The sequence below is a fragment of the Asparagus officinalis genome, chromosome 8 (genome assembly GCF_001876935.1).
Source record: "Asparagus officinalis chromosome 8, Aspof.V1, whole genome shotgun sequence".
NCBI classification, from domain to species: Eukaryota; Viridiplantae; Streptophyta; class Magnoliopsida; order Asparagales; family Asparagaceae; genus Asparagus; species Asparagus officinalis.
Window position 1 is genome coordinate 74,278,610 of NC_033801.1, and position 20,970 is coordinate 74,299,579.

Here is a 20,970-nt window from a genome sequence, read left to right on the forward strand (position 1 = left end):
CCATACCGCAACCAACTCAGCAGAGTACTTTTCAGGCTGGTCAATTGAGTGGAGGAAACAATAACCCTCAAGTCAAAGGCTCAAGCCTAATCCTTGACTGAGGAGGCAGAAGCTAACACAGATGTGGTGACATGTACAAATTAACATGTGATACCTTATAACAAGAATTGCTTGTTAGTACACCCGAAGGTAGTATATTAGTATCAAATCAAGGTTGTAGGGGTAAAGTTAATATTCTCAACAAGGAACTCCTAACGAAATTTGTAATGTTATCTTCAAATCATGCTTCTATTTTGCGTCGAGAAAAGAAAGTACGAGGATAATCAAAATCTTGTTTGAGGGTTGTAAATCTCAAGAAACCTTAAGAATCACCTCAGCTCTTAAGTCGTATTGGGCACTGAGAAGTGAATATATAGGTTATTTGACTTCAGTTGGAATGATTGATAAAGAGAAACCAAGTCTAGAGATCTTAATTGTCCAGGAATTTCTAAAGGTATTTCTAGAGGAACTTGTAGTAAGAAATTTTACTTGCCTTGATATCCAGTACAAGTCCAAATTCTAAGGCTCCTTATTATATGGCACCAACAGAATTGGAAGAGCTTAGGGTGTAACTACAGGAGCTTTTAGATAAAAGCTTTACTAGGCTTAGTAAGTTGCCATATTGGGTGCATTTGTATTATTTGTGAAGAAAAAAGATGACAGTATGCTACTATGCATTGACTTCTATGAATTGAATAGAGTAACCATTTGGAAGGAGTATCCATTACTGAGAATAGATGATCCATTTGATAAACTGCAATGAGCTCAAGTATTTTTCAAAAATTGATCTTCATTCTGTTTACTAATAGTTAAAGATCAAGCCAGAAGATGTGCCAAAAACTACATTTCGTGCCCGTTATGATCATTATGAATTTCTTGTGTTACCATTCAGGCTCACAAATGCACCTGCAGCATTTTATGAATCTTATGAACATGGTGTTTAAACCCTTCTTGGACCAATTTGTTGTGGGGTTTATGATAATATCTTGATATACTCAAAGAGCAAGGAAGAGCATGAAGAACACCTGAAATACGTTGCAAATGTTGATGAGAAAAATTGTATGCCAAAGTCAAGAAATGTGAGCTTTTGTTAGAAAAAGTGGCCTTCCTCGGGCATGTAATCTCTAAGAAATGAATCTTTGTGAATCCTGAAAAGAAAGGCTATAGTTAATTGTGATAGACTAACTAATGTAATAGAGTTCCATTTCTCGGTATAGCTGGTTACTATAGGAAATTTGTGGAAGGGTTCTCTCGTATTGCCTCAGATTTAACTCGTCTCACCCATAGGGGAGTTAAATTCATTTGATCAGATGAATGTGAGAAAAGCTTTCAACAATTAAGAAGCCAATTACTATATGCCTAAATATTTGCTTTACCCTCTGGAGATGCAAGCTTTGCTATCTTCAGTAATGCCTCTAGAAAAAAACTATGGTGTATTCTTATGCAGAATGAGAAAGTTATAATATATGCTTCAAGGCAGTGTTATCGAGGCGCAAGGCGCAATGCAGGGCGCAAAGGTCCCTTACGCGCACTATGCGCAAGGCGCACAACAAGACGCGCGCCTCACTAACTGAGGCGCATAACTCAAATTAATATTTGCCAACATCATAAGACAAAAACATATAAGCAACATATTAGTTACCTACATCCAAAATTATGAGAATATCAACTTAAATCATCAAATTATGCTAACTGAATTTTTAAAGTAACAAAAAAGATACAAGAAACATGTATTTAAATCATCAAATTAAGTGATTAACAATTATGAGCATATGTTTATAAATTGTCACATAAAAAGACTAAGAAATATAATTAACAAACATGATTGTTTATAATTTTTTAGTTAGTATTCTTAATTGATATTTGCTACTTAGCTTGAAAAGATAAAGAATGAATGTAACAATTGCATATTTACATGTTCATAATTTGCTAGTTAGCATGCTAATTAGAGAAGGAAGTTACAATTAGCAAACAAGTATATTAAATTACTAATTATTGTTTCCTTTTTATAGGTTAAACATGAAAAGATGAAAATAGATTAGCAACTAGTAAGAAAGAGTATATTACATGATATAAATATGTAATTATGTAAATTATTTAAAAAAAATAAAAAAAAGAGTATGTTACATAACACAGGTGCGAGGCGCACGTGAGGCGCGTGCGAGGCGCATGCAAGGCGCGAGCGAGGCGCACGCGAGGCGCGCGCCTCGCTGCGTGCAGCGCCCCGCCTCGCGTGCGGGGCGCATTTCGCCCAGGCTGAAGCGCCTCGCGCCCGGGGCGCGCCCGAGGCGCGCGCCTCAATAACACTGCTTCAAGGCAGTTAAAACTGTATGAACAAAACTATCTGACTCATGATCTAGAACTGGCGGTAGTAATTCTTTCAAGATTTGGAGACATAATCTATGTAGTGTGCATTGTGAAATGTATACTGACCACAAGAGTTTCAAATACATATTTACTCAGAAAGAGTTGAATTTGCGACAAAGAAGATGGTTAGAACTTCTAAAGGATTATGATATGACCATCAGCTATCACCCTAGCAAAGTGAATGTTGTTGCTGATGCCTTGAGCTGCAAGAATTCATGCATGTTTAGTTACTTCTCAAAAAAATATTGAAGGACTTGGATCATACTAGAATTTAAATCAGAATCCACAAATATGGTGATACAATCTTCTATGTTGGATGAAGTTAAAGCAAACCAACAGAAGGATCCTCAACTAGTGAAAATAAAAAAGGATGTGGAAGACGACACTCGAAGAAAATTTAAAATACATGATGGATCCTTAAGGTTTGAAACTAGAGATTGTGTGCCTAACATACTGGAATTAAAGAAGATTCTAAAAGAGGCACACCACTCTGCATATACCATGCATCCTGGATCAACCAAAATATATAAAGATCTAAATCTATTAGTCGATAACATTAAAAAGGGGAGTGCTACTTGTGCTGCAGAGTGTTTCACTTGTTAACAAGTAAAAGCTAAACATCAAAGACCAGCTAGATTGGTCCAAAATTTAGATATACCAATGTGAAAATAGAAAAAGATCACCATGAATTTCAATACCAGTCTTCCAAAATTCTTGACAAAGAATGATGTTATATGGGTAATTGTTGACCAAGTTAGCACACTTTTTACCTATTAATACGAAATTTTGATTAGAGAAGCTAACTAAGATATACATCAACAAGATTGTGCGATTGCATGGCATACAAGTATGAATAGTCTCAGACAGAGATCCTAGGTTCACATCAGAATATTGGAAGAGTGTACATAGGACTTCGCAAACTAAACTAAATTTTAGCCTAGCTTATAATCCATAGATGGCAATTAGAAAGGACAATTCAAACATTTTGAGGATATGTTGAGATGTTGTGTGCTGCAAATGAAACGATCATGGGAAGACTATCTACCTTTAGCTGAGTTTGCATACAACAGCAGCTACCAAGCTAATATTAAGATGGCGCCTTATGAGCTTCTATATAGGAGTGCAGATCTCCTATTCATAGGGATGACATTGGCAAAAGAGTTCTTAGACTAGAGTTAGAACAAGTCATCAATAATATTCAACTAGTCAAAGAATGCTTTTGCATTGCACAAATCCATCAGAAGAGCTACGAGGTCATTAAGTTGTCTCCAGTTGACTTAATCAAGAGCGTACCATGGATTACAAAGAGCAAGTACTTCGACGACGAACTATCCGATATGTAATGTGAAATTACAATGGAAGAAACTTTGGAGATGGAGGATTTCATGCAAGAGAAGTATCCAAAACTCTTTGGAAAGTAAGGTATGTTAAATTTCAAGGATGAAACTCTTTATTTGGTGGGGGAGTCTTGGCTAATTCCCCATACCTTGCTGGCTTGTTGTCAAGCTCCCATTCAAAATTGGGTTAGATAGGTTTTTACCATTGGTAGAGAGAGGAAACAAGAGGACATGTTCCCCTCTAGCCTTACCCTTAAGAATAGTCATCATGCCTCCAATTCATATCCAATTCATATCCTATGCTTATATTTCTCTCTTTAATTGATGATTGAATAGTAGGTGAGGTTGAGAGAAATAAAAAGAAAAGGAGAGAAGAGAATAAGAAGAAAAGGGAGAAAGAGAAATATCAAGCCTTCTAAACCATACCACCTATCAATGTATAATCTAATATATATGAATGCATAGTGAGTTTTGTAGAGTTAAACATCTTAAAAATCAAATAAATTTGTACTGTGATCTTGAATTGTGATTTTGGTTGATTATACATATGAATTGCATAGTGAATTTTGTAGAGTTAAACATCTTAAAGATCAAATAGATTTGTACTGTGATCTTCAATTAGTGATTTTGGTTTAGGAGTACGATCTGTGGAAAAAAAAATCCGTCAAAGACCCGACCGCCAACCATCCTTGATTGCTGGCGAGTCTTCGATATTGAGTGTCACCTCCGGCGACCGCGGGAAGGAGTCAGGGGGCAGCCCTAGATCTATAGCAAAAAAAAAGGAGAAGAGGATTCATCGTAGCAGAATAAAGAAGAAGACTAAAGGGGAAATTTTTGTTTTAGACCCTAGGTTTCTAAAGATTTGTCAATAGTTACAAACTTAAAGGATAAAAGTGTAGTATTTCAAGTATAAATATGTATAGACCCCTCTTTTGACTAAAGTTTTCTGAAGAGACCAAACTGAGCAAAAGAATACAAGTTTTGACTAGGGAAAAATTAACTTTAGGTCCCTAAAACTTGTAGGGGTGGTGAACATACCCAAACAGAGTAGAATATGGTTAAAAATAAGGCTAGATAATTATCTATAGACCCCTATAGTTATCTCAATTTGTTTATAGTCCAAAAGTTTTAAAGGAATGTCATAAAATTTATGATAGATTGCTAAATTTAGTAATAAGCCTATGTGAATCCTATTTATGGGTCTTGATTACTATTTGATTATATTTGATTCTACATGGAGCTAGATTGTGGAGTGATTAGTACGAATTTATATTAGTTTGGTATTGATCTTATGTCTCATTATAATTAGGACCTTGTGGACATCAAAGGGGATCGAATTTTAGAGAATCCAATTAGTTTAGAGGTGACCTCATTTCTTACTAGTATTTTATATAAATCACATGAGTATTATATTTCATTGATTTTGTGCTCGAGAAATAATTATTTTAGTATTTTCATGTATATAAAATGAAATATGATTTGACCTATACTCTGGCAACGTATCCCAATAACATGATTTAGATTTCGTGTGATATATTAAAAGTAAATTTGATTTCGTATAAAATGTGTTGAATGATTTTGGTTCTCATACGATCTTAAATAAGTGTGAATATTGCTTTATTCGAAAGCTATTAAAAAGGAAGTGTTTCAGAAATGTTTCAACGATTTAACGAATTCAAGAAATTTTCTGTAACTTGGCATTTAAAACAAATAAATAAAAGAATCCGTAAAACTATTTTAATTGAGATGATGAGTTTTACACTTGTCCATTTGATTCAAAAAGTTTTATGATTCTGATAAGTAATCTGTTTTTTATTTAACAAGTGATTCTTGATGATTTCAAAACCCTCAGAAAGTCCACTATAAAGTGTTTTGTCTGTGTCTGTCATATGGTGAATACATTTTTATTTCCCTTTTAGGTATTTCTGAATCTGTTCTGACTCTTTTGGCATTTGTAATCTGGTCGGCAGCCTGTGATAGTATTAGGTGCATTCTATTACAAGGAATTATCTATTATGTGATGCATTTTACACATTCTCATGCTACTGGGCTATAATTCCTAGTCTTCGGGTGACCTACGAGGTGATTCTTACAACTATGTGAACTCATCGAAATTGAGATTCTGACATTTGACTATGCATTTATAAGTTTGAGAAAACGGCAACTTTTGATTTACCACAAATTTCATAGACCGTTTTTCTTTCCCAGTGTTTATCTTGGTCGCATGAAATCAGATTCAAGAATCTATGACAATATATTAAGTTTGCTTATAAAAAAATTTAAAGTATTGCATTCTTTCCTGAAAATATAATATTATGTTATTTTATGTAATATTTTGTCATCTCAGAATTTCAGGTACAAAACCTATAACTCACTATTTCCGAGAATTATTATTCTGTTAGAATTTAGGAACTTTAGTGGGAAATGTTCTCACTGATCTTTAGCTCACCCCGTCATTTTCAAAAAAAAAATAGATTTGGAGTAGCTTAGTTTATAGGTGAATTTTTAGTTATGACGTGTTGCTAGGAGGCGTTATATGGAAAAGCCCCTCTTTCGTGTCATATATAGCTTAACAATGTGTTTGGGTTTTGCAAAATGTTTAATGTAAGCACTTTCAGGTTGTACATACTTTATATAATATATATATAATATATATATATATATATATATATATATATATATATATATAGTTTGCTGTAAACTTCTATCATTAACATGTTTATATATGTTAAAAAAAGCTACACGATATGAAGGATCAGACTTGACACGTGCATAAGACTTATCTTGTACACGGGTCGTTGCTGTCATGTTTATCATCCACTGCAGTTTTGGAGCGTGACAATAGTTTGAACAATTTGTACATCTTTATTTTATGGATTGGTGTGAAAGTGCTAATCCTCCATTCATCGAGCATTTTCAATTTCGCATATTCTTAGTCTCAATAATTTTATTAAATAGTTTAGTCAATCATCCTAAATATGTATCTTCCAGACATTCCTAAAGTTCGACATCCTAAAGTTCGACAGGAATATCCGTGTCTGACAATTCTTTCAATTTTCATTTTTGCTTAAAAGCATCCTTAGCCTCAGTAATCCTAATTTTCCAGTGATATTTATAGTTTCTATTATGCAACTATGTTATCAGGCTCTAACTTCTAGGCTGATTCTACCCAATTTATGACGTTAAATTAAAACTTAGGTTCCATAGTCCTCCATTAGCTTATTAAAATACCTCCCTTGAAATGATATAAACGTTTCAAGGACTATAGCTTAAATCACACAGTTCATTATACAAAAAATAGGTGCTCAAACAACTATGCTCAAACTTAAACTTCAATTAATGCTGAATAGAATGACTAGGAAAATTTATTCACAGAAGCGCAACAACAGATCTCACCAACTATATGCAGTAACTTGCATGATACTATAGAAAAGAGTTCTTGCACTTAAATGTGCAATAAAATAGTTTTCATTCTCAAAACGGTTTATAACATAAATATAAAAGCATAAGCAGACTTTCAGATAAACATATTTAGTTAGGTATAAAAAAATTTATTTTAGAAACAACACTGAGAAATCGAAATGAAGGTATTGAATGATGGTTTAGAAGAAAGATAAAAAGCAACAGCAGAATGGTTGAATTAGAAATAGAAATATCTATAGAAGAATAATATATGTAGAAAGTAATATATTTGGTATTTTTCCACATACAGATGTTCCAAGTACAAAATGCCTCACAAATTTCCACAAATCTACACAATGCAACCTTCAAGAAGAAAGAACATATGCCAACAGAATTTAACAAACCTGAATAGCTGAGAGCAAACAGTAAATGAATATATTTACTTACTCAAACCAGGAATATCCTCAACTTTAATGGGCTTTTTAGGAATACCAGCTTCCTTCTGGAACAAAATGGACAAATTTGTTATTTTGATTTAAATAATATTAATATTTAATGCAAATAAAAAAGTTGGATTTCATTATATATAATGCATGATTAATTTCACACAATCCCCCCTAAACTTTAGGGTGTTTAGCAGAAAACCCTCCAGACTTTATAAATTAAAGAAAAACCCTTCTAAAATTTTAAATTTATAAAAAAACACTTTGAACTAGTAGAAATTTTCATAAAAGGCGTTAATGTAAAAGGTAAAAAGGTTTAAAGTACCCTTGTTACTATAAGGAACAAGGCAGTTGATGGAAGATAAGGTATGAACGGACCAAGGCAGCAAGGAACTTAGTAAAGAGAGTTCGTGGATGTCTCTGGAGACAAACTGGAGTGGGGTGAGGAGGAAGATAAGGCATGAACGGACCTTTTGTTTCACTGGACTCATCAAACTCTCAATCAGAAATTATACGTACATAGACAAGAGAGCTTGGAGCCAAACCTTTTGAAAATCAATTCCTGAATAGACAATGTGACAGTTGGAGAGTTCTTTTATCTTTTCATCTATTGCCTGCAATTTTAAGACAATATGAATATATTTAAACAAGCTATTCATGCACAGAGGCCACATAACAAATAAAAATTGAACTGTAGGAAAGAGGCCACTGCCCATTGGTACGACAAGGGTTGTCTGTGCATAAGTTCATTGAACCGGAAGTTAAATATTGCACCTTTTGAATCAAATAACTACTCATATTCTGATGCAACAATGCCACAAAAACAGACACAATCAGACAAGAATAGTCTCATGATATGCAAGCTTCAAACATAAAAAAGGAAATTCATACACAAAAAGAGGCATGCTAATTCAGGTACTAGGATTTCTACTTAGTGAAAGATGAGACATGTCAAGCTTGCTAAAAGGAGGCACAGGAATACACAACTAACTCAGAAAAGCTTCACCTAATTCATCAGAAATTGTGATGAGAAAAATACCTAATACCTATATGAAGAGTCACCTACATGATATTTCCCACTAGATGCTTGCTTTTTTGATATTTCATTAGATCAAAGAATCACCTACATGATATTTTAATGACTAAATAAATGGATGCTTATGTGGTGGCGGTGGCATTAGAAATATCTTGACATTTCATCCCCTACTGGGTTGTTTCAGCTCTACCCCTCACATTAGCAGCATCTAGCAGGACAAATATTCTAGTATTTTCTTTAGTAATCTTTAAAAAAATTGAAGTCTAGGAATAACTAAAAAAAATTCTGTTTAAAATTTTTAAACAATTCTGCTAGGTTGCTTCTGCTCTAACCCTCACATCAGTAGCATGTAGCACACCAGATGTTCTACTATTTTCTTCATTAATCTACATAGAGGTGAGGTCTAGTAATAACTTTAAAAATCTTTGTTTGAAGCTTTTAAAACCACCCAATTCTCCTTTCATTGGATATCACCCTTTCCTGCAGTCTTCTAGTACATTTTTCTTTCTGACATGAAAGAATCTTTTACCTAGTGCTTTTCTGTCTTTACCCCAATAAGCCCACAACTTAACAAGTCTTCAATCTCTCTTCCCCTAAGTTGCATGGGTACAGGTACGGGTACGAAACAAGGAAATTTTGTAAAAGGCAAGGTATGAGGACACGGCTATAAGTATATATTTTATGTATGGTAAGATGTATTAAAATTAATAATTTATATAAGATCAATATTTTTTCATTTACATGGATCAATATATTAGAAATATGTATTTTATGTATTAAAATTAATAATTTATATAAGATCAATATTTTTTTCATTTACATGGATCAATATAATAGAAATAGATGTGAAGTGTAGAATATACATCCAAGAAGTGTATGAGGAGCGTTTTAGATTAAAATATGTAGCATATAATTGAGTATAGGCTTGAACAAATGTATGCATATATTCAAGAAGTTTCCAAGAAGTTTAGATACTGTTATGGGTACGTGTTGGGTACAGGTACAGTTTCCAAATAGAAGTACCCAAGTAACATAGCCCTTACCCGTTACCAAGTAGTGGTAAGACCACAATCGTCCCTTCCAAAGTTCTAGATTACTACGTTATATTTCTGCAGGCAAATTGGTCTTCATTTTAAGCCTTCTCAGGGACAATTATTGATAAATGCAGCCTATACTAATAAACATTGCTCATATAAAGTTGATTAATGGTTCAAATTTCAACCAAAAGTCAAAATGTACAATATTGGGCTAATTTTAATCAAGGACAAGTTGAAAAAGACCCATATGATTTCATCTGAAGAAAGGCAGATGTATTCTAGAAGCTTGAAATTTCCTAATCCAATGATGGATATATATCTGAAACTGTCACAACATCCAAGCAACAAACACATAAAAAGACAGACACATGGAGGCAAAAACCATTGATCTCCACAAAAATGGAGTTGATGCCTCTCTTTGACAAAATGCTCTTTTGTCCTTTTCTTTTTCTTTTTCTTTTTTGTTTTTTGTTACAGCTTTTAAGCATAATTCTCGATGAAGAAGCACACAGACACAAGTCATTTTATTCCTAGCTTACAACCTGATCCCAACCTTGTTAACCTGGTGGCATGTTCATGGCAAGGACATTGTGAACCATGAATGACATAAAACAAGTTTATAAAAGCTAATTTTTCCAACATCGTAGTTATGAAATTAAATCTTACGCAACAAGGAGAAACTCCTCAAAGTCTTTGAAAATCATTACCAATGCAAATTAGTTCTGCCACCAAGGTTTCAGTGGCAAAGGGGCGAAGTTACAGGAAGTCTTTGTTCTAACTCCAGGCTATGGCCTTTTTAGGGGAAAAAAGAAATATAAAAAATACTTGTTTCTTCAAGTATCCAAGTATCATAGTAAACCATCTAGAGTAGATAGAGAATAGATCTGACCAGACCTGCACACACACATTTAACAAGCAAGTTGCCAGTCTGTTTTTGTTAGTGCATTCTCCTTAAATCCAACCACAAAAACAGAATCAGCTATAACTTAAATATGAAGCCCTTACCATCAAGTACAGAAAATTATGTAAAACAATTCCTAGTTCTTTAACCTTTCACTTAGAAAAATGAGTGGAACTAGGTCATTTGGTCCAACCTACAAATTGCTAAACTAACAAATTCATTATTTACCTGCCTTTGCCGTCGAATCATTGTAGAAAGATCGGTGTATGGAAGTTTTGGATCGATTTTGCATTCCATGAGTATGCCTCCATCATAATCTTTGATGTATCTGGTTAGCAAAAAAATCAGCGTCCAAAAGCCTGAGCACAACTATATCATGATTATACAGCAACTACAACAATAAAATAAAGCTTAAATAATCAAATTCTAGATTTATTTTTATTTTTATTTTATTTTTTGGAGGGGGAGGAGGCAGGGGAGGGTTGGTGGTTGGGGGAGGGGTGGGTAGAGGCGTGTTAGGATAGGCATTCTACATATTAAAGATATTCTAATGGTTCAAAATTTTAGAGTTTTTCATTAAAAGATAATTTTGATGTGGAATATTAAGAGAACTATATAAGACTCTTGACAATGCTTTTTAAAAACCATATACACGCCCCTTCAAAGCTTGAAATGACAAGGAAAAAAAGTACTGCATGAGAGTAAAATCGACTGGCTACGCTAACTCATGGAAAGTCGAGAGATTAAAAACAATGAACATACCCGTGCCATCTTTCTTTCTCCAGTGTTATCTCTTTTGTGAAGCCCTATAAGCATGCATTAAGAAAAATGTTAGGCATGATAAATTAAATTAGGCAAAGTACTATGAGAAAATAAAAGCATAACTTAACCTCCAAACTCTACAAAGCAGAAAGTCATTTAAAGCCTTGAGGGGGAAAAAATGAGAGCAGCTTCACTACATGGGTAACATTAAAATTCTATGTTAAGAAAACTAATCTTGACTGCATTAAAGAAAATTAGATGTCAACAACAAGAAGTTGATATGATTGATTGCACGTTTATTGCGACAGCGAAACAATATTAAACAAATGAATGAATTTCCAATAAATGTTATAAACTGTTTGGAGCTCTAGACAGCTAAAGTAGTATGTTTGCACTCCTTCACTTTCCACTCTTCTAAATGGCTCTCTCAATATTTTCTTTTTTGCTGAAATACAATGATGCGCTAGACAAGGTGATCCTCTTTCCATTTATACGTTCTTTCACATACCCAGTGAAAGCTTTTACTCTCTTATTGGTCAGAAAGTAGTTAAAAGCAATATCAAGACTACTGGGACTAATTATCTCTCTTACTTTCTCACTTAATTTTTTAAATGTTTTGCTATCCAGAGAATAAAAGTCTTTGAAGGCAACCAAACGTCTGTAATCTTTTTGGTAACTGCACTGGTCCGTACACTAAGAAGACTAAAAAGAGTTATCTCTAAATACCAATTCTTAAATGAATATCTTCTTTTTTCCGAGAAAGGCAAGGACTAGGTTCCTAAATGTATTGAGAGTTGGTCACAACTGATGTCAACAGCTGATGGTAACAAAAAACACACAGCATTATCACAATGACAACAATTGAAGGCTTCGCAAGATAAAAACTAACTTCTAGGACTTCAGATGTAGGTCTCTAAAATAAGCCTTATTTTGACAATCATCCCTAAAATGATTTAATAGCTATTAGGTCACCCACTTCTGTTAAGATGTAGGAAATTGTTCCTGTGTTTAGTCTGTCATCGTATTGAGCTACTATTGTTGGCTAAAAGACAATCATGGGTGACAATCTACCAGACTACCCAAGAAAGCTCAAGATCGTTCAGTTATTCAAAAAAGTTCAGAATTTTGTTCAAGTGTTGTCTTAATGTTATAAACAAGCTCAGTGAGCTCTTATCGAGCTGATGTAGAGTCTTGGTTAGAGCTTCTTGAGCATAATTACATTCCTCATAAATGCGTTCGGCTCTTGTTACAACATAAAATTGAAAAGAAAAAAAACGCATGCATCTACAAATGAAGAAAAATGTGTAAAGTCCACCTGTTTTGTAAAATAGCCAACTGCATTATTGTCTGCATATGTTAGAAAATGAGTGAGGCCATCAACATCGCGGACATGCTGTTTCAAGTGATTCATTAGTCTTGTCCCATAGCCTCGGACTTGTTCATCTGCTGTGATAGCACAAAAAGCTATCTCACCAAACTTCTGACTGTAAGAATCAAAACAAACATGTTAAGGGATAAATCATCGTTTCATAGCAATTAATTTCATCTATACTAATATAAGAAAAAGTCTTAAACAAAGAAAATTTATCAAACGCCATCAGTATAAAGTATGAAATCAAACACAAGGATTTTAGCAAATAACTTCTTACATTCTCAATACAGTGGACAGTGGGAAAACTATCTTCTCCAAAAAATTTGTAATTGATCTCACATCATTGAGAATATTCCACAAGCTTTTAGAATCCACTCTAGCAACTAATGAAAGAAAGTTTCAAGACAGAATAGAAATAATAAGAGAGCATGTACAGAAATACAAACGATGCAGGAAGTTCCCTATTGTTAGAATAAGTTATTTATATTTGGGTTAGACCTACATTGGGTATTTAAACCGCATCCAACATGGAGAGTGTAACTTATGTATTGCTTCACATATTAGATTCAATCTAATACGATATGTTAATTCACATTGGGTATCCAAGCCAATGTTTCTTTCTTTGAATCGACTCCATATTCTTCTCCACTAAGTAAGGGGGCCCTGGCAACATCTATTCCTCTTCCTCAGCCTATGCTTAGTTCTAAAGTTGAGGAAAATATGCATTGTCAAAACCAGTGTTGGTTTATTCTAGAAGGTCAAAGGTATCGGCACCTATCTCACCTCCAACTGATCTTCTGTCTACAGCTGAAGGTCCTACTCATCAAAAACTCCCTATTTCATCTGACCTAGATGTTCCTATTGCTCTTCAGAAAGATAAACGATCCACAACTGCCAGTGTTTTAAATATCGGCCGACATGTCGGACATGTCGGCCGATATAGCGGATTGAGGGGTCCAACGACACAAATCGGGGAAAAACAAGTCGCATATCGTTTTTTACCGACATATCGGCCATATCGGCGAAAAATCGGCCATATCGGCCGATTTTCCTGTTTGGAAAATCGGCCATATCGGCCGATTTTCCTGTTTTTTCTTTTTTTCTTCTTCACACGTGAATGTTTGGTTTGTGGACTATTTTGATTAATAATAGGCTAATGATTACTTGATGTTTGATCACTTGATTAATAATAGGCTAATTGATTAATAATAGGCTAATGATTATTGATTAATAAGGAGAGATTTATTTTATTTTAAATGTGCATATGAATGTTGAAATGTGCAGAGTCATGAAGTTATGAATGCTTAGATAGTTAGATTACATTTAGGGCATGATATTATACATATGTGGATCACCCGATATGACAATCCGATATTTAGTCCATGTCCCCCGATATATCCCCGATTTCCGCTATCCGACATGGATTTCAGCCGTCCGACATGAACCCGACATCCGATATTTAAAACCTTGACAACTGCACATCCGGTTACTCATTTTGTTTCGTATAATCGTCTTACCCCATCTTTTCACTTATTGGCCTTGTCTTTGTCCTCTGTGCCTATACCTGAAACATATCAGGAAGCAATAATTGTTCCACCCTGGAAAAACACTATAGATGAGATAGATGCTCTTGTTTCTTGAGGGACTTAGGACTAGATTCCTGCTCCCCTTAGATCTGATGTTATTGGTTGTCGTTGGGTCTTCACAGTCAAATATTAACAAGATGGTGCAGTAGGCAGATATAAAGCCTGACTTGTCGCTAAAGGCTTTACTCAGATGCATGATGTTGACTATCTTGAGACATTCTTGTAGAAAGGATTAGATTTAGTTTCTGTTTTAGAAAAGATTAGATTTAAATTCTGTTTTAGAAAAGATTAGATTTAGTTTCTGTTTTCCAGTTTTAGTTAGGATTCCTTATTTGAAGGAATTATGTTTCCTTATTTGGTGGACTGGAATGCCAGCCACATCTTCTATATATTAGGCTATAAATATTTCATTAAAAGTAAGAAAAATACTCAGATTTTCTTCATGGTATCAGAGCAAATATCTATGCGCTAGTCATTCTTCTTCATTCATCATTATCTGGCTGCCTCTTTCATCTGGCCATTCTTGTTCTTTCCCATGACCAAATACGGCATGGCTTTACAGACATCTTCCTCGGAGGTCACTTCCAGACCCGAGGTCAATTACCTAGTCCCTTCCGTCCCTGATTTTTCCTCGAATATCGTCACAAACCATAAACTCCATGGCCAGAATTATCTCCAATGGTCTCAATCTGTATTCATGTATATTTGCGGCAGAGGGAATGATGGACATCTCACCCGCGAAACTATGGTTCCAAAGACTGCAGATCCCAAACACCGATCCTGGAAGACTGATGATCGTCTTGTTATGTCTTGGCTGATAAATTCCATGACCACTGAAGTTGAAGAAAATTTTCTGCTTCACAAGACAGCAAAGGACATATGGGAGGCTGCACGTGAAACATACTCAAGCATGGAAAATACCTCAGAATTGTTTGAGGTTGAGACAAGATTATATGACCTCAAACAAGGAGATATGAGTGTCACTCAATATTTTAACACCCTCACACGCTGTTGGCTGCAATTAGATCTGTATGAGGCCTATTCCTGAAAATGTGCTGATGATTCTGCTTTGTATAAGCAGATTGTTGAGCAGAAAAGGACTATTCGATTTCTTCTTGGTCTAAATAAGGATCTAGATGAAGTCAAGGGGAGAGTCATAGGAATCAAGCTCTTTCCTAACCTTAGAGAGGCCTTTGCAGAAGTTAGAAGAGAGGAAAGTAGAAAGAAATTAATGCTGACAGAAATTAAACATGCAGTGGAAGGCTCGGCTTTGTTCACCCACAATTCCTCTCAACCTAATAGGTCTGAAAAAGGGTGGCCTTAGTGTGACCATTGCAAGAAATTTGGTCATGTCAAGGCTACTTGTTGGAAATTACATGGCAAACCAATAGATTGGAAGCCATCCCATACTCGGTTGGAAAGAGAAAACCGTGCAAATGTTAAAGTCCCCACAGAGAATAGTCCTTTCACCAGAGAGCAGATTGAAGCACTGTAGAAAATGCTGGGTCAAGTATCGAGTTCCGGACAACCATCTCAAGCACCTGTCGAACCACACACTAGTCTCCTTGCACACAAAGGTATCTTATCCTATGCCCATATTGTCCAAAATAAATCCTCGAAGCCATGGATAATCGACTCAGGAGCCTCAGATCACATGACTAGAGACATCAGCCTACCCAAAAATTATCAACCGTGCACTAGTAGTTCTGGAGTCCGAATAGTTGATGGCTCTTTATCACCTGTGGCAGGAATCGGATCAGTTCAATTGACCGAGGACCTTCTACTTTCTTCTGTCCTTTATGTTGCCAAATTGAACTGTAGTTTAATTTCCATCAGTCAACTTACTCTTGACCTCAATTGTGTGACTAAGTTTTATTCCAATCTTTGTGATTTTCAGGCAGTGGATTCGGGGAAGGTGATTGGCAGTGCTGAGATGCATAATGGTATGTATTTGCTTAAAAAAAATCTCCTCGGTAGACAAGTTCAATTGTCAGGTTTTGGTCCTACAGCAAATTCAGTCAAGTGTGTTTTAAGTTCTGTGTCTGTTTCCAATTCAGTTTCAATTGGAAGTCAAGTTATGTTGTGGCATTTTCGCCTTGGTCATCCAAACTTTGGTTATGTAGAGAAGTTGTTTCCCTATTTATTCATCAATAAAAGTTCGAATGTTTATCAATGTGAAATTTGTCAACTTGCAAAGCATACTAGAAAATTTATTCATCAATAAAAGTTCGAATGTTTATCAATGTGAAATTTGTCAACTTGCAAAGCATACTAGAAATATATATTCCAGTTTACAATACAAACCTTCACATCCATTCTGTCATTCATAGTGATATTTGGGGGCTCTCGCGTATCTAAAATATTAATGGGGCTAGGTGGTTTGTTACATTCATAGATGACCACACAAGAACTACTTGGACCTTTCTCATGAAAGAAAAATCAGAAACATCCACAATATTTCAATCCTTTCACTCCATGATTTCTACCTAATTTCAAAACAAGATCCAAATTCTTAAGACTGATAATGCCAGGGATTATTTTAATTCTATTCTTGGTTCTTATCTCTCCAAACATGGTATCATTCACATCAGTTCTTGTGTTGACACCCCACAACAAAATGGGGTTGCAGAAAGGAAAATTAGACACTTACTAGAAGTTGTCCGTGCCACCATGTTCACCAACAATGTTCCTAAATATTTCTGGGGGGAAGTCATCCTTATTGCTACCTACCTCATCAATAGGATGCCTAGTCGAGTCCTAAAATTCCAAACCCCTCGTCAGATACTCCTTAATGCCTATCCCCATATCCGCTCTTTTTCTTCTGACCTACCACTCAAAATCTTTGGTTGTTCCTCCTTTGTTCACATTCACCAACATCAACGCACCAAACTTGATCCATGATCCCTGAAGTGTATCATTATTGGTTACTCCCCCAACCAAAAAGGATACAAGTGTTACTCTCTAATCACTCAAAAAGTATACAACACCATGGATGTAACATTCTTTGAAAATCAGTCCTATTTTCCCAAATCTGACATTCAGGGGGAGAACTCAAGAGAATATCAGATTTGGGATCTTCTTCCAGACACCAATGATATGTCTACTCAACCAAAATCTGTCCCTATCATTGAAACTGTCCCAGAAACACAAGTCCCTATTTCTGTGCCTAAAACAGCCCCACTTAACTCAAATAGTCAAATCAGCCACAACTTGACACTCACAATCCTGAAACAGTTCCACTCGTGCCTATTCCTGTGCCTGAAACAACCCCACTTGACTCAAATCAGCCACAACTTGATACTCATAATCCTGAACTACGTGTCTATAGAAGGAGAAGACCTACTGAGCATATACATGACACCATTAGAACTCAGGATTCTCAATCATTGGAACCGGGTCCTCCTGCACCTGACAATCATGATAGTATGGAATCCTTATCATATGATGCTCTTGCTCCTATGATTGATGATTTGAATCAGCCCATTGCTCACAGGAAAGGTGTTAGGGGGTGCACTGGTCATCCCATTGAGAAGTATGTAGCCTATGGAAATTTGCTTCCTCCATACAGGGTTTTTGTTTCAACTCTTGACAACGTGCAGATGCCTAATTCAATACAAGAAGCACTAAGAATTCCAACATGGAAGAAGGCAATGGAAGAGGAGATTCAGGCTCTAGAAAGGAACAATACATGGACTCTAGTTAAACTACCATAGGGCAAGAATCCAGTTAGCTGTAAGTGGGTATTCACAGTGAAATACAAGGCAAATGGCAGTGTTGAAAGATTCAAAGCTAGACTTGTAGCCAAGGGCTTCACACAATCATATGGGATTGGCTACCAGGAGACATTTGCTCCAGTTGCAAAACTCAACACAGTTCGAGTTTTACTCTCTTGCAATGAATCAAGATTGGCCTTTTTACCAACTTGATGTAAAGAATATCTTTCTTAATGGAGATCTAAAAGAAGAAGGCTATATAACTATTCCATCAGGAATGGAAACCAGTTCAAACAGCAGGTTAGTGTGCAAGCTGAAGAAGTCCTTGTATGGTTTGAAACAGTCTCCACGAGCTTGGTTTGATAGGTTTGCTAAGACAATGACTGCTAATGGGTATCACTAGTGTCAGGCTGATCACACTTTGTTCGTCAAAAGCAAACCAGGAGGAAAGATTGCTATTCTCATAGTATATGTTGTTGATATCATTCTGACAAGAGATGATTCAGAGGAAATTATCAGTCTCAAAAATATGTTGGCTACAGAGTTTGAAATCAAGGACCTTGGGACCTTAAGGTATCAGTCTCAAAAATATGTTGGCTACAGAGTTTGAAATCAAGGACCTTGGGACCTTAAGGTATTTTCTAGGCATGGAAGTGGCTCGGTCTAGCTACAGAGTTTGAAATCAAGGACCTTGGGACCTTAAGGTATTTTCTAGGCATGGAAGTGGCTCGGTCTCAAGAAGGAATTGTCATATCCCAAAGAAAATACATCTTAGATTTACTAAGTGAAACAAGTCTACTGGGATGTAAACATGCAGACATGCCTATGGACCATAATAAGAAGCTGAATAGGAGTGGAGACAGCAGTCCCATGGATAAAGGAAGATACCAAAGACTTGTTGGTAAGCTTACCTATTTGTCTCATACTAGACCTGACATTGCATACTCAATCAGTGTATTAAGCCAACACATGAATGATCCAAATGAGAATCATATGGAAGCGGTAAATCGAATCTTAAGGTACCTGAAGATGAATCTAGGGAATGGTCTACTATTCAGAAAGTCTGAAAAACAAGAAGTAGAAATATACACTGATGCAAGCTGGGCAGGAGAATTAACAGACAGAAGATCAACTACTAGTTATTGCTCATATGTTTGGGGTAATCTTGTCACATGGAGAAGCAAAAAGCAAGCTGTTGTCTCTCGTAGCAGTGCAGAATCAAGAGTATCATGCTTTGGCGTTGGGAATATGTGAAGGAATGTGGCTTCAAAGGCTTTTAAGAGAACTCAAGGTTCAAACACAGGATACAGTGAAGATGTTTGGTAACAGCCAAGCTGCTATTAGCATAGCTAAAAATCCTGTTCATCATAACATGATAAAACATATTGAGATCGACACACTTTTCATCTCTGAGAATGTCAATAACGGAATTGTTCAACTCAGTTTGTTCCAACAAGACAGCAGATTGCTGATGTTCTCACCAAAGCACTTCCAAGAGCTGTTTTTGATGAATTGAACTCCAAGCTTAGTTTGTATAACATATACAACCTAGATTGAGGGGAAGTGTAGAAAGGATTAGATTTAGTTCCTGTTTTAGAAAAGATTATATTTAGATTCTGTTTTAGAAAAGATTAGATTTAGTTTCTATTTTCTATTTTGGTTAGGATTCCTTATTTGAAGGAATTATATTTCCTTATTTGGTGGACTGGAATACCGACCACATCTTCTATATATTAGGCTGTAAATATTTCATTAAAAGTAAGAAAAAATACTTAATTTTTCTTCAATTCTCTCTGGTTGCTAGTCTCAATTCTATACGTATTCTCTTCTCTATTGTCATTAATTTGGATTGGTCGATATTTCAGTTGGATCTAAAGAACACCTTCTTATCTGGAGATTTTTAGGAGAAGGTTTATATAGAGCAACCTCAAGGATCTGTTGCTCAGGGGGAGAGTACTGTCTGCTAGCTTAAGAAGGTGATCTATGGATCTAATCAGAGTCTGTGAGCATGATGTGATATTGGATTTCATAGATGTCAGTCAGACCACTCGGTATTTATTCATTGCACTGCTTTAGGTATGGTTGTTTTAGCTATGTATGTTGATGATATCATGTTGACCGAAAGCAATATAGCTAGAATAGAAGAAACCAAGAAGTATTTCAAGCAACAGCTCAAAGCCAAAGACATAAGGCGCCCTAGGTTCTTTTTTAGGATTGAAGTTGCTTATTAGAAATATCAGTTATTTCTTTCCAAAAGTATGCTTTTGATCTATTAGAGGAGACCAGTCTTTTGGGTTGCAAGGCTCTGAGTACTCCGATGGATGCAGATGTACATCTTTGGGAAGAGGATAGTGAACTATTTGAGGATACAAGACAGTATAGAAAGTTGGTCGGCAAGCTGATCTATTTTACTGTCACTAGACTAAATATATCCTTTGCAGTAGGTTTTGTGAGTCAGTTCATGCACAAGCCTATAGAGGTTTATTGAAGCGTCGCACTAAGAATTCTAGACTATATCAAAAGCTCTCCTGGCAAAGGTTTAGTATACAAGCATGGTAATTTGCACATTTCTGCTTACTCATTCAGGTTATGCAGGAGAAAAGAGACAAAATCTACGACTCGATATTGTACCTTCGTAGGAGGAATCTTGTGACCTAGAGGAGTAAAAAAGCAAGATGTGGTATCTCAGTCTAGTGCAGGAGCTAAGTATCGGGCAATAGCGCATACTACCTGTGAGATGATTTCGTTGAAGCATTTGATGAAGGAACTTGGTTTTTGCAACCAGATCCTATGCATATGCATTATGATAATCAGTTTGCTTTCTGCATTGGAAAAACAATCTAGTTTTCCATGTGAGAACTAAACATGTAGAGGTGGATTGTCATCTTGTGCAAGATGTGGTAATGAAAGGATTGATATGGACCTCTTTCACGTCGTCTTCAGAACAATTGACAGATATTTTTACTAAAGTGATG

General features: G+C 35.7%; 1 protein-coding gene across 1 annotated transcript in view; it reads right to left on the reverse strand.

The window, feature by feature from the left end:
* Positions 1-20,970, reverse strand: part of LOC109821377 (histone acetyltransferase GCN5) — a 51,987-nt gene that overhangs the window by 11,108 nt on the left and 19,909 nt on the right. The window contains exons 6-10 of the mRNA XM_020387568.1: positions 12,640-12,808; positions 11,325-11,368; positions 10,791-10,890; positions 8,134-8,202; positions 7,593-7,647 (exon numbers count right to left, since the gene is read on the reverse strand). Of these exons, the coding sequence (XP_020243157.1) occupies positions 7,593-7,647; positions 8,134-8,202; positions 10,791-10,890; positions 11,325-11,368; positions 12,640-12,808 (437 nt within the window). The remainder of the gene's footprint in view (positions 1-7,592; positions 7,648-8,133; positions 8,203-10,790; positions 10,891-11,324; positions 11,369-12,639; positions 12,809-20,970) is intronic.